The following is a 15,926-nucleotide window of genomic DNA, read 5'->3' as shown; positions in this document are numbered from 1 at the left end:
CTTTTACCAGCACATCAAATGTACCACCAGGGGAGGGAACACTTTGGATCACTGCTATACCCCTTACAAGCAGGGTTACAAGGCGATTCCGACAGAGGCCATGTTATAGGACGCACTGGATGACGTCGACTGGGACATGCTCGGGTCGAGTTCCAGTGACGTCAGTGAATACACGGATGTTGTTGTTAGCTTCATAGCAACGTTAGCTAACAGCATCGTCCCTGCGAAGAAGGTTCGGGTTTTCCCGAACCAGAAACCGTGGGTTGACAACTCAATCCGTGTTGCCCTGAATGCTCGCACCGCTGCTTACAACTTGCGTTGTGCATCTGGAAATATGGACGAGTACAAGGCAACAGCTTACAGGCTGCGCAGAGAAGTGTTAGCTGCAAAAAATAGATATGCGAACAAGATGGAGGCATAGATGGCCCAAAATGACACAGGAGGTTTATGGCGGGGACTACGAACGATAACTGACTATCTCCGCAATCGGGAGTGCCGATGCCTCCCTTGCAAACGATCTTAACTCCTTTTACGTGAGATTCGGGGCGAACAGTGGCGGCGTTAGCTCACCGACTAATGGCGTCACTGGCGCGCCGGTTGTCGCGGAGGGGGTCCTCCGCGGGGGAGGAGCACACTCTCCAATTGACGGAACACAGCGTGAGGAGAGCGTTCTTGGGGGTGAATACTGGGAAAGCTGCAGGCCCGGATGGGATAACAGGACAAATCAGCTGGCTCCAGTGTTCACCACTATATTTAACCTATCCCTGGCCGAGTCCGTGGTCCCTGCCTGCTTCAAGGTGTCCACTATAATCCCTGTGCCAAAAAACTCCTCCCCAGCAGGCCTAAATGACTATAGACCGATGGCACTCACCTCTGTGGTGATGAAATGCTTTGAGAGGCTGGTCAAGGATTACATCTGTGCCTCCCTCCCCTGTAACATGGACCCATTGCAGTTTGCATACAGGACAAACAGGTCCACTGACAACGCGGTCTCCCAGGTACTGCACAACACCCTTTCTCACGTTGACAGTCAGAAGGGGGGATATGTGAGATTGCTGTTCATTGACTATAGTTCAGCTTTCAACACCATAGTCCCCACCAGACTGGTTGACAAGCTGATTGATCTGGGTCTGAACACCGCCCTGAGCACCTGGCTCCTGGACTTTCTGACCGACAGGCCCCAGGCCTGGGTGGACACACATTCTACTCAATCACCCTGAGCATCGGGTCCCCCCAGGGCTGTGTCCTCAGTCCCCTGCTGTACTCACTGTACACACATGACTGTGTGGCCAGGTTCAGCTCCAACTCCATAGTGAAGTTTGCGGACGACACGTGGTGGTGGGGCTGATCTCTAACAATGATGAGAAAACCTACCGGGAGGAGGTTGATGTACTGGCACATTGGTGCGGGGATAACAGCCTACTCCTGAACATTGGTAAAACCAAGGAGCTGATTGTGGATTTTAGGAGAATACAGCATTGGACACACAAGCCATTGTGGATAAATGGGGCTATCGTAGACAGGGTGAGTAGTTTTAAGTACCTGGGAGTCCACATCACAGAGGACCTGACATGGTCAACTCACATAGACACTGTGGTGAAAAAGGTGAAACAGCGCCTCTACCACCTGAGACAATTAAGGATGGGAAGATACTCCACTCCTTCTATTCCAGGGCTGTAGAGAGCATTCTGACTGGGAACATCACTGCCTGGTTTGGAAACAGCACGGCCCAGGATAGGAAGGCCCTACAGAGAGTGGTGCGCTCAGCAGAATGGACTACGGGTATTGCACTACCACCCCTGCACAATTTAGGAGGTGCAAATCCAGAGCCTGCAGAATAATGAAGGACACTCACCACCCCAACAACAGCCTGTTCAAGCTGCTGCAGTCAGGCAAGCGCCTCCGTATACACGCAACAAGAACAGAGAGACTCAAGGCTCAGCTTCTTCCCTCAGGCCATCAGAACAATGAACGCTGATCTCTCCACACACAAGCACACATGAACACACACACAACACAACATTTTGCACTCGCACATAAACAAATGCACAATAGGTCACTTTAAACACACAAGAAAAGGACACTTTAAAGGAAGGAAAAGGACACTTTAAGAAGATACCGTACTTTTCGCACTATAAGCCGCACCTGACTATAAGCCGCAGCAGCTAAATTGAATGATGTGTACATATATAAGCCGCACTGGACTATAAGCCGCAGGTGTTTTAATGTTTAATTACCATATGTAATTAGCATTGGGACACAATACTGTTGGACAAATAACAAGAATTAACTCATTTACAAGTTGTATTAAGTTTAGCATATAAGGGAACAGATAAATAACATTTCAATGCAGTCAAAAAAGCAATATTTAGATTTTTACATTTTCGGGTTTGGTCACGTCGAGTCACATATAAGCCGCACCGTTATATAAGCCGCAGGGTCAAAAAATGGGGAAAAAAGCCGCGGCTTATAGTCCGAAAAGTACGGTAACTTGTTGTGATTGTTGCATAGTATAGTTAGTAACAGCAAGTATAGCATAGGGACATAGAAGAAAAACTGAACATTGTATAGGAGTGTACATAGTATCCAGTGCCTTGAAGCGATTTATTAACATGTCTATTTACCATGTCTATTCTAGTTATCTTTTTATTATTATTACTATTGTTTTATTGCACAATTGTAGTGGGCATGGCCAACCGCATTTCACTGTATGCCCTGGTATGTATGTGATGAATAAACTCTTGAATCTTGATTGGTAATGTGGTTGTGGCTTTTGAAAATGGTGGTTCAGATTCAGGGTCAGTTATTTTCCCATTCTACAAATTGTTAAGGTTATGGAATCATGTAAGGGAAATCTTATCCTAGGTCTGCGACTAAAGCCGAGTCTACGCTGTGGTGACGTCAGTCAGCAGCGCCAAAGTGAAGTTCCTCATTGAACAAATACGTAAACATTGTTATTTAGCTACTTTTACGATTAATTGCGAATTGTTTATAGCCCGCCCAGTCTAACGACGAGGTGAGGTGCTACTCTTCTCCGGCTTCAGTATGGATTACTAACAATAACATTGAAGCCCTTTTTCCCTTTCTGGAGCGGTCCTTGAGTGGGACCAGCGGAGGTTGCCAGCAGGGGGCGGAGTGGCAGTGGTGGCAGGTGGAGCGGAGGAGAGAGGAAAGCAACGAGGAAGAGGGAGTTACCTGGGAGCAAAGGGAGCAGGAAGCTCTCTTCGGCAGTGGACTTGACCGTGATCAGTCGCAGTCACAGCGGGCGTGTGCTTTGGAATAGCCCCGTTGAAGAAGTTATGAGGAGAGCCCCGTTGGAACGAGCAACGGGTAATAAGAAGTACTTGCTAGTTGACGGGTCATCCTGGAAGTACGGGCGGGTACTCAAACGAGCCCGTGGAAGAAGTGACGTTGAAAAGCCCCGTTGGAACGAGCAACGGGTGACAACAAGTACTTGCTAGTTGACGGGTTATCCTAGAAGTACCAGCGATAGTGTGTGAGTAAGCGATACAGAACGAAGGACTAACGTCTAGAGTTAACGGGACTAACGTCTATCGTTAGCGGGTTATAGTAGTAAGTGTGCGGTGTATTAGCATGCTGCTAACGGCTCCGTCTGACTTCAGTAGACTACCGGGCGCGCGGCGCTGGAGACCGGTGGTATAGCCAGCCACGTTGCGTTAGTAGTACAACCGATATAGCAGGTGCATCCAGACCCGAAGCTTAGCTGTGTTTAGGGTAGCAACAGTATTAGCTCGCGCGACAGCAGCAAGCAACAGCCAGCAGTGGACGTCCCCCAGACGGTACAGAGGACGCCTCTTCCCACCAGCAGAGGACGCCATCCAGCACGCTCCTCCAGCTAACCACTGCCTATGCTGTTCGCCCAGCCCGCTGGCTGTGCTCGCGGGATCGCTGACGCCATCTTGTCACCTGGACGAGTGGTGATAAGAGTGGGTCCGCCATCTTGGCTAAGTACTAACGGTACCTCGTGTATCAACAGCAACGTCCATTCAAGTGAACGCTAACAACCAGTGTCTAAGGGGTACCCCAAACAATTTAAGCCGGCTTAGGTTAGGTTTTATTTTGGTAACGTGGGCCCACATTTACTTGGTTTTATTTTGTTATTTTGATTATTTGGTTATTTGAATTCCCAATGTTTCTCTACTTTATGCCTGGGTTCCCCTAGTACAAGCGGGGTGTTTTAATGTATTGAGCATGCGGTGCCTATGGTGGGAAGAGCTTCCCCTACATTAACAGTGAGAGCACCTGGTGCCATGTATGAATAAATGAAAGTGTTAACTGTAACTGATAACCTGCCCAGGCTTCTATAAAGTAGACCTTATTGGGAGCATTGTCTGTGTGTCTGTTTCTTCCATTTGCTATTCTAACCCCTGGGTAAATATTGTGACTGCATAATTATTTAACCCTTACACCCCATTCACAGAATAGCATTTGAAGGGTCTATACAGGTGGTCAAGGAAGGGTACTGCTTAAAGGGAAGCCCAATAATACTATTGAACTGACAGTCACTGGGTGTGGGAGGGCTGCCGGAGGTACTGGGGGAAGTGAGTGTGTGTGGGGAGCTACTGCTGACCGCCTTGGAAGGCGAGGGAGACCAGAGTACCAGTCCCCAGGTTAGTAAATCCTCTGCCCCATCCACTCCAGCTGCAAGCCCTCCAGAACGACGTTCCGGGCCAAAGATGGGGGTACATATAGGTTCAATACTATAGTATCCTACTACCCAGTGTCTGTGTACTACTACTCCCACAAGCAGGGATAATCCACCCTTCTACATTTATTTGTTTTAAAATGAGACGATTTAGAAATGTGTCAATTGGAAATACATGGCAATTTCAAGTGAGGTGGACCGCGCGGGAAACAACAATGACGTAACCACTACACCTCCCTATATATAGCATTTTATGTAGAGTAATATTTTTTATTTTTTACATCCACAGAGCATTTAGAATAGCGTAATAAAAGTACGGTATTGCTTTCCCCTCCAAAAAATTACGTTTGTGTTCAAAATGCATGTCGTTATTTACATGTTGCAGGAATGTATCCCCTCCCCACTTCCCATCATCCAGTAGCTGAATGTTATTTATAGCATCTTTAAGGTTTGTTGAACCAAAGATGGATTAAGGAATAAGGCATTATATAACCACAGGGTGTGGTTTAGTAACAGTTTACTGCGCTATCCCGGATACGATTGGCTGGCTGCAAGGTAGACAAACTGTTCAGTAACCAATGCTGGTTGGGATATTACCCACAGTGCAAGCTTTGAAATGTGTGCCAACTCGTATAACTAGAGTTACATTCGTAACCATTGATCTGCCTCCAAACATAAATCTGTGAACTTGTTACTGTAAACATGTCTTCTCAGGCCTCCATGTCCTCTACCTGGACCACCTCGATGTCCACATCTTGGATGTCAGACTCGATGTCCACATCTTCATTGTCAGAAATTAATCTGTTTGTGTGATGGAGGAGTGAATTCAACCAAACCATGGCAAGAATACTGTTATGCCGTTTGCACCAGAAAAAGTTTGCTCGTATACAAGGTCAAAAAATTACCAAACCCTCCCTTTGTTGACCCTCCATGCGTCCTTCCTGTGTGAGGTGGCAGACAGATGGTACGCTGCTGGGAGGTCACCGGCAGCCCTTCACAGCATCAGTGGGTGAAAAAGTGAAAGCTAGAGCGAAGACCGTCAGACATGTCGGGGCACAGAGGCTCAAGCCAAGGGTACCTCAAAACGATACGGAGGAAGGCTTTTGTATTTTATACCTTTCTCTTTTACATCGCTATCTTATTTATACCTATTGATATCGTATGTGCTGTCTTGTAAGTAAAAAATTATTTTGATACAGCTCTGTGAAATGATGTAGATGAAAAAATAGCGATACCGTGTGTCATATAGGGATTGCTACCTTATCATTTAATTGAGCTGTAATTAACACAACACAAGGATGCTATGGCCCCCATGACATCACCAGTGACCATATTCTCCATATAACTGTCAAACTAAATGAATGCGTCCAAAACTGTTTAGAGTTTTTGGATGTGTGTGAGATTATGTGCAAAATAAATCAGCATTGTTTTTTGGGTGAAGTGCCCCTTTGAGGATGCTAGACGCTTTGCATTGTGGCATAAGTGGACAATTACTGATGGATTCACGCATGGGGGCATATTTATACAGTCCCCCACTGAGGACGTTTAAAGACTCAATACGAGATTTAAAGGTCCTGTATGTGTATGTTTCTCCCCCACTGCCATACGTTCACTGAACTCTCTATAACAATCCCCCTACCTCTGCTGTTATGGACATAAATTGTGATATTGTGGTTTTTGTATTTATGTATCTATGTATTTAACTGCATGTAGTATGTATTGTAAGTGATGTTCTATGTTGGAACAATGTTATATGCACTGAAAACAAATTCCACCCGCCTGGCTGTGTGGTCATTAAATAATCTAATCTAATCTTAAATAGCTCTACATTCTGACAGTCATCACTGAGTGTTTGGTCAGTAACATGGGTCTCCCAGTCCCTCCGCTCTGCAGTAAACAGATATTTTTTTCTGGTATCCCTTCCCACTTTATCCAATCAGGAGAGACATGTTTTTCTACATAGCCTACACATGCAATATTTTTTTTACTTATTTCAAGACATTTTGCCAAGCCAGATTTGCTTACTGCACTGGCAGATTATTTTACTTGTGTCAAGGACACTAGTTTTTATTTCTTATTTTCCTTAGACCATTTTTGCAGTGTGGATGGCTGTCGGAATGTGGAGCTATTATTTAAACATATACTGTAGACCACTTATTTATTTTTAAGAAAATACTGCTTACACCACCTTTAATTAGTTGTTGAGAAGGAGACTATTTGCAGTGTGGACCACCATGTGTAACTGCATCAATTTGAACAACGCAATCATCAGTCTATTAGAACAAGGGCAAAATGAAGGAAGGAATGTACATAACAAAGTCTACTATACACATAAATAGCGATAACCATGGCAGATGATAGAAAATATACTTGTTTATGTCAGTAAAGCTTTTGACCATGCAACGTTCAGTACCTTAAAAAAAAAAAAAAAAAAAAAAAAGTATAATATAAACACTCGAGTCCACCAGAGACAAAACATAGATGTCAAGTATGTACATGATATAACAAAAATAACAACATCTCTCTTTCTGCAAGAAAACACAAATTTTCATCTCATATTTTACAGTGAAGGTTGTACCATAAGTCTGGAACAATACAATATGAACAGGTAGCTTGAATGGGGGGGGGGTAGGAAACGACTGTTTACTACAAGTCAACAACACATTTACAAGGTCATTAGGAGGGGGGGGGGGGGGGGGAGCCATTTTAAATATGCTGTGGAAACGATACGCTGTAAAAAAGTATATACTCCAAATACATCTATATACACATACGTTAAATACTGATCATTCTGAGTACCTGGATTGCTGAAAACATACTTTTGTCTATTTAGCTATACTAGACGACCGCTCCACGGTAACCCTTTCTGTCGCTTATTAATGATGTCACAGATCCTGGCTTCTGCCTCTTTCCAGCTTTTTCTTAATGCAAAAAGGTCGGGAGGTCGGGAGCAGCTGAGGTGAGTAAGATGAAATGGATATTGCTGATATTTTAAGCATTTTCACTAATTAGTCGAATATGACACAACAAGCAGAACACTCTCTCTCTTTTTATTGCCCTGCGTTCAGCCAGGTCAAACACAGGTCTACTGTATATGTTTGTGCAAGTAGGGATGTAGAGCAAAATTACTCATATCTCCCACCCTAGATTGGACAGGTGTGTGTGTGTGTGTGTGTGTGTGTGTGTGTGTGTGTGTGTGTGTGTGTGTGTGTGTGTGTGTGTGTGCGCGTCCAAACATTGGATAACCTTAGGACTACATTGATCTGTTGTGTCTGTTCGTCTATGTCAGGCTGGGAGCTGGGAGAGGATAAACTTCCGGGGGAACTGACGGATATGTCCCTGTTCGTTAGCAAAGCCGTTGTTTCTGAAGAAGCACTTTTGGTATTATCTTCTTGGTTGCATCTTCTTGTTGTGATGGATCAATGTAGCCGGGCCCTACATACTAGCCTATTTGAATCCCATCAAGGCTAATTAACTCATCTCCATGGCATTGTAAATGAGGGAAACCTCAACTGCCTTCTTTGATGATAAATAAATCACTGAATTAACTTAATTGATGGATTAAAATAAAGAACTTATAGTGCGTATATTGTCCTTTTTGAATCCTACGTAGACTAATTCAATGGGTGGATTTAAATGAAGCATTTAAAATGTGTGCGTGTATGAGTGTGTGTTAAGATTCTCATGCTCTGGAGAAGAGGACCTCTCTGGAAGACTGCCCTCGCTATAGTCAAGTACCGTAAATTACCGTAGTATTACCGCATACCGCCTGCCCTCTCTATAGTCAAGTACCATACCGTAGTATTACCACACGCTGCATGTACCCTAAAGACAATCTGCTCTACTGCCTGCCTCATAAGTGCATTATCGTTGAACATTATAATATTAGCAGGCCTGGGCTCGAATCACTGTCAACTCAGCCAATTCAGAGATCTAAATACAGGCCAAATCTGCAATTCAATTGCTAAGATTGTTCACTTTTGATTATTTCTTGACATCAAACTAGGAACCTTTTTTACCCTTGAATATTTCTTAATTTCAATGATTTAAAAAAAATAGATGTGCATGTTTGTAATGGCCTGAAGGAGGGCTGTTGACCGAAACACCAGTGTACAGAAGGGTAAATAGGAAAGAATACCGGCATGCTCAAGTATTCCCTCAAACTAATATTTCTTTCAAACTTTCAAAACTAAAATCTGCTTCCTGAATTGATAAAGAGTTGAGTGAAATTCGTACCTCAATAGAAAAGCTCTCTCCTGCCTCAAAAGTACCTCCACCTTCACATAATTAAGGCACCTGTTTACACCCCTCAGGGTCAATGGTTCTTCCAATAAGAAGATAAGTGATGATAACGACACACAGAACCCACCGGAACAACCCGGACAAGAACACCAGGACAATAATACAAATAGTAAAACAGCTGACGGGAAAGAAGAAAAAAAAACATTGCGGAATGTCTATGGGTAAAGATAGAAAATGACCACCAACACACACACACACAAGCCAGAGGTGCCCCATTATTAGCATTTACGTCTCACCTCGCATCACGTCCGTGGAATTTCTAGAGGAAATACACGGCACCTTGCAACCACCTCGCCATGGCGTCGTCACAGAGTCGCCGTGGCTGTAATCCTGAAGCACCTTGATCGGCTCAAGTTAATTCTTTTTTGCCCGTCCCGTTGGGATGAGTGTGTGTGTTTGTGTACAATTGCTGTAGGTTGACAACATCATAGCTGCAATTTCTGTTTCTTCTTTTCTCAAACTGAAAGTTTAGTTTACATAGTTCATTAATTGCTAAGTTTCATGACCCCCCCCCCCGTATGGCTGACAGTTTGAAAATGAGTCCATTCTTCTTTATCCTTTAAAAGGGAAGGTTACAGATGTTTTTAAGCGTATCCTAAGGATCACTAACCAAGCCCTCTTAGGACATTCAAAAAGGTTTTCTGCATGCGTTTTTATTTCTAACTAAATTGTCTACAAACCTCCCTGTTAGTGATGCCGGTGCAAGTAGCGCACCAGCTCGCCCTACGCCCACTCACACCGGCACCGCTATCGAATGCTAAAAGCAGGCTGGTGCAAATGTCTCACAAATCAAAACATCCACGTGAGAGAAAACTTTTAGATTTTCAGCGTGGCTAGTGATGTAAAACATTTCGATTTTAAGCATGGCTAGTGATGTAAAGGATAGACTCTACGACTAAATAACACTTGAACCTTCACGTTTAAAAGTCGACTTGATGGAGACACAACGTTATCGCCCGACAGCAGCAGCAGGCCGGGAGTCCTCCTCCACGTCAATATCCCACATTGAGCTTGTTCTTGTTCAGCTCCCTCTCCAGGTTGCCTATCAGCGTGTCAATGCTCTCCTGCAGGTCTCTCAGGTTCACTCGGTTGCTGAGCACCGGGCTCATGTCCTGGATCTTCATGTACGCCTGGTAGCTGTGCTCCTTGGGGAGGCACGGCGCGGGCAGGAGGATATGCTCACACAGCCGCTCCTCTTCCTCATCGTCCTCCTCCTCCTCCTCCGACGGCTGGCCGCAGCCGACTGAACCGTCGGAGGAGGCGTCGCTCTCCCCCTCCTCCTCCTTCTCCTCCTCTGTCACCTGCTCCTCCTCCTCTTCCTCCTCCTCCTCCTCCTCGCCTGGCGGAGGAGACTCTCGCTCGGTTGGAGCCGAGGCCGGTCTCTCCTGCTCCCCCGCCGGCGCCTCGTTCTCCCGCGCTTCGTCTAGTCCCGCCTCCGCTCCGCTCCCCCGCGCCTCCTCCTCTGCGGCCTCGGAGTCCTCGGAGGGCACGTCGTCGTAGTCCGCCTCCTCTTTGCCGGGAGGAGGAGGCGGCGGGAGGAGCACGGGGGAGAAGTATCTCTCTCCCATCCGGCTCCAGTCTCCTGCGTAGCGGTTACTGGGACTGTCCACGCGCCCCAGCTTGGGCCGCAGCATGCCCGCCACGTCCGCGTTGCTCAGGTTCAGCGCCTGGGGACGCTCCTTCCTCCGGCGAATAGGGGGGGCGTTCAGCGGGGCGCCCTGGGTCTGAGCCTCTGGGGCGGGGCAGGGCTGGGCATGTGGGTCCACCACTGAGGGAACAGAGCAAAAGACATAGTTAGTCATTGTTATTTCTTATTTCTTTCTCAATAGGATTTTTTTTATATTTTATGAGATGTAGATACACATACAGTATCCCCCCCCCCCCCCCCCCAAAAAACGGGTAGGGAGAAAATAAATAAATAAACCACAACACCTCCTTTCAGCTCAAGTGACATTTAATTTTTCGTTCGATCACCGATCGCCCTGGAATAAACTACCAAAACTATGAAATGGACCCATTATGGCTTGAAAGCCTGACTAACGACTAACTAGCAGACTATGTTAGACGACCACATCTGTGTTTCTATTTAACAACACCTCCTGGAGTAAGAAGTGTTTTAGCATTTTCAATTCACTTACATGAAACGGTTAGCATTAGCTTTTCTATTGGAAACGTTGAGCTTATTATCAACTAGCCCAGTAGTCTGCTAGTTATCTTGACTAATTGGCTAGCACTCGAAGTCGAGACCACGGACTCATCTAGTTCCATTTGAAGGCAGCATTTAAACTGTAAATGTCTAGTGAAAATGCGTTTGTTTGTGAAGTACTGAGCATACGACTGGATACATTAAACTTGGATTATACTACACGAGTTGTTGAGAGTAAATGGATGTTTTGATATAGTTTTGCTGTTGTTAAACCAAATCTACATTAATTCATAGAGTATTTCTACCTTCTACCTTCTGGAATAGAACTCCAATCTCCTGCATTGGTGGACTCCAGCCATTACCATTCAGCTGTTACAACCCCAGTGTAACAGGTAACAGGACGATGACTCTGTGGCTGCATGGGCGCGTATAATCTGAATGTATCTACTGTGGTCGGGCGGGATTCAACTTCAAACCTTTTTGAAATTCAAACCGTGCAGATGTTTAAAGAGGAACACATTTCTAGGGAAGGTCTAGGAGGCAGGGCACTGTATCTTTTTATTAGTTCCACGTAATTGGAACATGGAAATATTGCACCTTTTAAATGTTCAGCAGTTCAGTGTTCATTGGTTAAAAAAGCTCTCTTTTGTTAAGATTAGTGTTTGGTCAGGTCATAAATGTTCTGGTACCCCCAGATCCCCTCCCTGCTGAACAGGCGCCCCGACCGACCAGTAGGAGTCGCCAGGACACCGGCGTCAAGCCGGAGGTACCGCTGACAGCTAGATTCGATCCAAGAGTCTCTGCGGTGGTAGGCGAGTGCTTAGTCCACTGCGCTACCAGGCCACCCTAGAACCCTAGATATGTTTGACTTATTTCAAGAAATCTTGCCAAGCCAAATTTATTGGCAGATTATTTTACTTGTTTCAAGCACATATTTGTTTTTATTTCTTATTTTTGTCAGACCATTTTTTGCAGTGTGGAGTTCTCTCTCCTGATTGGATGAAGTGGGGACGGGATACCACAAAATGTGTGTTTACTGCAAAGTGGAGGGACTGAGAGACCCATGTTACTAACCAGACACTCTATATCAGTGATGGCTGTCAGAATGTAGAGCTACTATTTTAACACCTAGAAGTGTGAGGGCTGTGGGTGTTTGGGTCACTAGCAAATAATAGGGTCAGTCGTGGGAGTACGAAAATTCCACCGGACAATTGCCTCAATGAACCAAAACAAACACAACGCGGAGGATCGATAACACGGAGGCGATGAAGGCTGATAACGACGACCAGGCTGAGACACTGATATCTTTCAGGGCAATGGCAAGAAACCTAGCGTGCATATCTTTCAGATGTGGTGTGGGGATGGTTTATTTAAGCAGCTGTCCGAAGACACACTGGAGCCCCAGCAGGTCGACGGACGGGCCACAACACCGGCCCAGATGCCCAGCCCTTTTCCCGAGCAGCAGCTGCAGCACTTAGGGAACCCAGCGGAGAACGGGTCGAGCAGCCACAGCGACCGCCTGCAGCTAGCAACTCCTCCAGGCAGCAGGCCAGCTGCCCACTTTCCCCACTGAGCTGGTGGACACTGGAGGAAGCAGCCCAAGCCCAGCTACACCTCCGCCAGGCAGCATGGCAGCCCAGGACCCCACGCTCCGAGAAGGGGGGTGGGGGGAAGGTTGGGGGAGGTGCTGGCATATGGACTGTGCTGTTCTGGGGCCTCTTTCCCCCCTGAAGAGGAGACTGTTTTCTGGTTGTCATGGACACTTTTGTTTACTATTTCCAGCTGGTTTTAAGGTATGGAAAGCGTTCAGAGTCCGGACATTTGGTTGAGTTAGTTATTTTTATTCTTACACCTGTGCACAAGCGCTGCTGTCCCCCTGTGCTAGCAAACATTGTACTTTACCTATAAATACAACACTGCTTAGCTAACCCAATCTTGTTTTTTATGCATAGACAACTAGAGTTTCACGTGAGCATTTCCTGGTTGATAATAAGATGACAAATGGGAAATCCAAACATCAAATACTTAATCTTCAAACATGGGATTGTTCTGACAGCACAATATTGACGTAACTAAGAGATTCACTGAGGGGGGGAGAGTGTTTTATTGCATAGGTATATCAACTACTGTACAAGGTTCACTCTGGTGTTTCCATGTTGTAAACAGGTGCCAGAGAGTTGATTACCTGAGTCTTACAGCAACCTGTGTAGTGTAGTGTAGTAGAGCTAACATCTACTAAAAAGACTCACCTTACTAGAGCTAACATCTACTAAAAAGACTCACCTTACTAGAGCTAACATCTACTAAAAAGACTCACCTTACTAGAGCTAACATCTACTAAAAAGACTCACCTGGCCAGAGCTAACATCTACTAAAAAGACTCACCTTACTAGCGCTAACATCTACTAAAAAGACTCACCTTACTAGAGCTAACATCTACTAAAAAGACTCACCTTACTAGAGCTAACATCTACTAAAAAGACTCACCTTACTAGAGCTAACATCTACTAAAAAGACTCACCTTACTAGAGCTGAGCTAACATCTACTAAAAAGACTCACCTTACTAGAGCTGAGCTAACATCTACTAAAAAGACTCACCTTACTAGAGCTAACATTAGAGCTGTCTTAAATACTTCGAAGCTTCGTTCGATGGGCATGGGATTAGAATATGAAAATAAAATTTGATTATGTAAGAAAAATAAAAAAAAATAAAGAAAAATAAGATTCTTTTTTAATCAACTCTGCCTCTCTTTGTTAACTACAACAAGCAATGCTGTTTGTTATTTAAGATGAGGTCGGACTCGGCACTGACAGATTTGTGTTCATTGTGCTGCTTTTATAAAGCCTCAAATGACGGCTTACAATATTTCATGGAAGCAAAGTGTTTAGTTTGTCTAAGATTAAAAAAGGTTTCAACTTTACAGCACTGACAAAGTTGAACAAAGTGCTGTACAAGTCACACAACATAAAAAAAAGAATAAAGAAAAAAGAAAAAATAATAAAAAGAAAAAATGTATAATGTTTTTTTAATTTGTTTTTTTATTTCGAAGCATGGAATTAAAATCAAATCTCGCCCCCGAAGCTTCGAATTCCAAAATTTTTTATCGAAGGTCAGCCCTAGCTAACATACACTAAAAACACTCACCTGGCCAGAGCTAACATCTACTAAAAACACTCACCTGGCCAGAGCTGGAGCAGGTAGTGCAGCACCTCAATGTGCTTTTTGAAGTGAAGAGCACTGGCCAGCTCCTCGGAGTCGATGAAAACACGGTTGGTGTGGCAGGACGCCTCCTGGCGCTGGCTGAGGAGCACTGGGCCGAAACACACCGCCAGATTCTGACAGGTCATCTTGTTGACCTCCTGGTTGGACGCCACCAGTTTCAGGTGATCCAGAAGCTTCCTCAGCGTAACCTACAGCCAACACACACACACACACACACACACACTGAATGTTTGTTTGTTTAAAGGGTAACTTTGGTATTACTATTTTTTAACACTTCTTCTCCAGAGTTGGACAAGAAGATGGATATCAATTTAATCTCTGCACATCCGACGCCGTGAGGGATCCGGTTGCATGCTAGACTAGCTTAGCACAAGAACTGGAAACAGGGGGAATCTGTTAGCCTACACTAGCGCAGATGAGTAGATTGACAAGTGAACACACACATGATGAGCAGCAGTGTGATTGGTTCCCTTAGATGAAGGAAATTGGAGGCCAACTCTTGATAGCATAATGGGAAAGAATGCAAAGAATTAATGAATCATCGGGTTGTGCAAATAGTCTTGGTTGAACTTACGTTAAACTACTTTAAAATGTTGTACCGAGCCTCTTGTAGGAGGGACGTGGTTATTTTTTATTAGGGTGTATTATTTATTAAGATTGCTGAACCCCTGCAGAACCTGAAGTCATTGCCCTCTCTTGGACTCTGCTGAAATAAAAAGACCAAGGTCATATTCACCTTGATTAAACCTGTGCCGTCACCAGTAGATGTCCAAAAGTACAGAAATTGGCTCACTAACTAAAGCACAGAGAAGTCGGTTCATTCTGCCACCATCTTGATAACCGCGACTAACAAGACCCGAGACCTTCTGCACATGTGGAAGCCATCCAGTGGTTTCTGTCTGGAGTCCTTGGTTACCATGGAAACCACTCACTGTGAGATCGTGATTCATCTTCAAAACTCACATTTCACCTCAAAATGCATTACAGATTTCTCCATTCCAAATTATATGGTGTATCTAGTACAGTCTCTCTGTGCAGCATCTATCTCTCCTGCTCAGTGCAGCATCTCTGTCTCTCTCTCTCTCTCTCTCTCTCTCTCTCTCTCTCTCTCTCTCTCCTGCCGAGTGCAGCATCTATGTCTCTCTCTCTTTCCTTCTCAGTGTGACATCTTCGTCTCTCTCTCCTGCTCAGTGCAGCTTCTATGTCTCTCTCTCCTGCTCAGTGCAGCTTCTATGTCTCTCTCTCTCTCTCTCTCTCTCCTGCTCAGTGCAGCTTCTATGTCTCTCTCTCTCCTGCTCAGTGCAGCTTCTATGTCTCTCTCTCCTGCTCAGTGCAGCTTCTATGTCTCTCTCTCTCTCCTGCACAGTGCAGCTTCTATGTCTCTCTCTCTCTCCTGCTCAGTGCAGCTTCTATGTCTCTCTCTCTCTCCTGCTCAGTGCAGCTTCTGTCTCTCTCTCTCTCTCTCTCTCTCTCTCTCTCTCTCTCTCTCTCTCTCTCTCTCTCTCTCTCTCTCTCTCTCTCTCTCCCTGCTTAATGCAGCTTCTGTCTCTCTCTCCTGTTCAATGCAGCTTCTATGTCTCTCTCTCCT

The 15,926-nt window shown here is 45.1% G+C and overlaps 1 protein-coding gene across 1 annotated transcript in view; it reads right to left on the bottom strand.

The window, feature by feature from the left end:
* Nucleotides 1-7,022: 7,022 nt before the first annotated feature.
* syde2 (synapse defective 1, Rho GTPase, homolog 2 (C. elegans)) overlaps nt 7,023-15,926 on the bottom strand; it is a 136,177-nt gene continuing 127,273 nt past the window's right edge. The window contains 2 exon segments of the mRNA XM_084310992.1: nt 7,023-10,736; nt 14,295-14,526. Of these exon segments, the coding sequence (XP_084167118.1) occupies nt 9,961-10,736; nt 14,295-14,526 (1,008 nt within the window). The 3' untranslated portion in view covers nt 7,023-9,960.

Source organism: Notolepis coatsorum, assembly GCF_963971535.1.
Source record: "Notolepis coatsorum genome assembly, chromosome: 3".
In the NCBI taxonomy this organism is placed as follows: domain Eukaryota; kingdom Metazoa; phylum Chordata; class Actinopteri; order Aulopiformes; family Paralepididae; genus Notolepis; species Notolepis coatsorum.
Note: the sequence above shows the minus strand (reverse complement) of the source record. Positions and strands in the feature narration are given on the sequence as shown.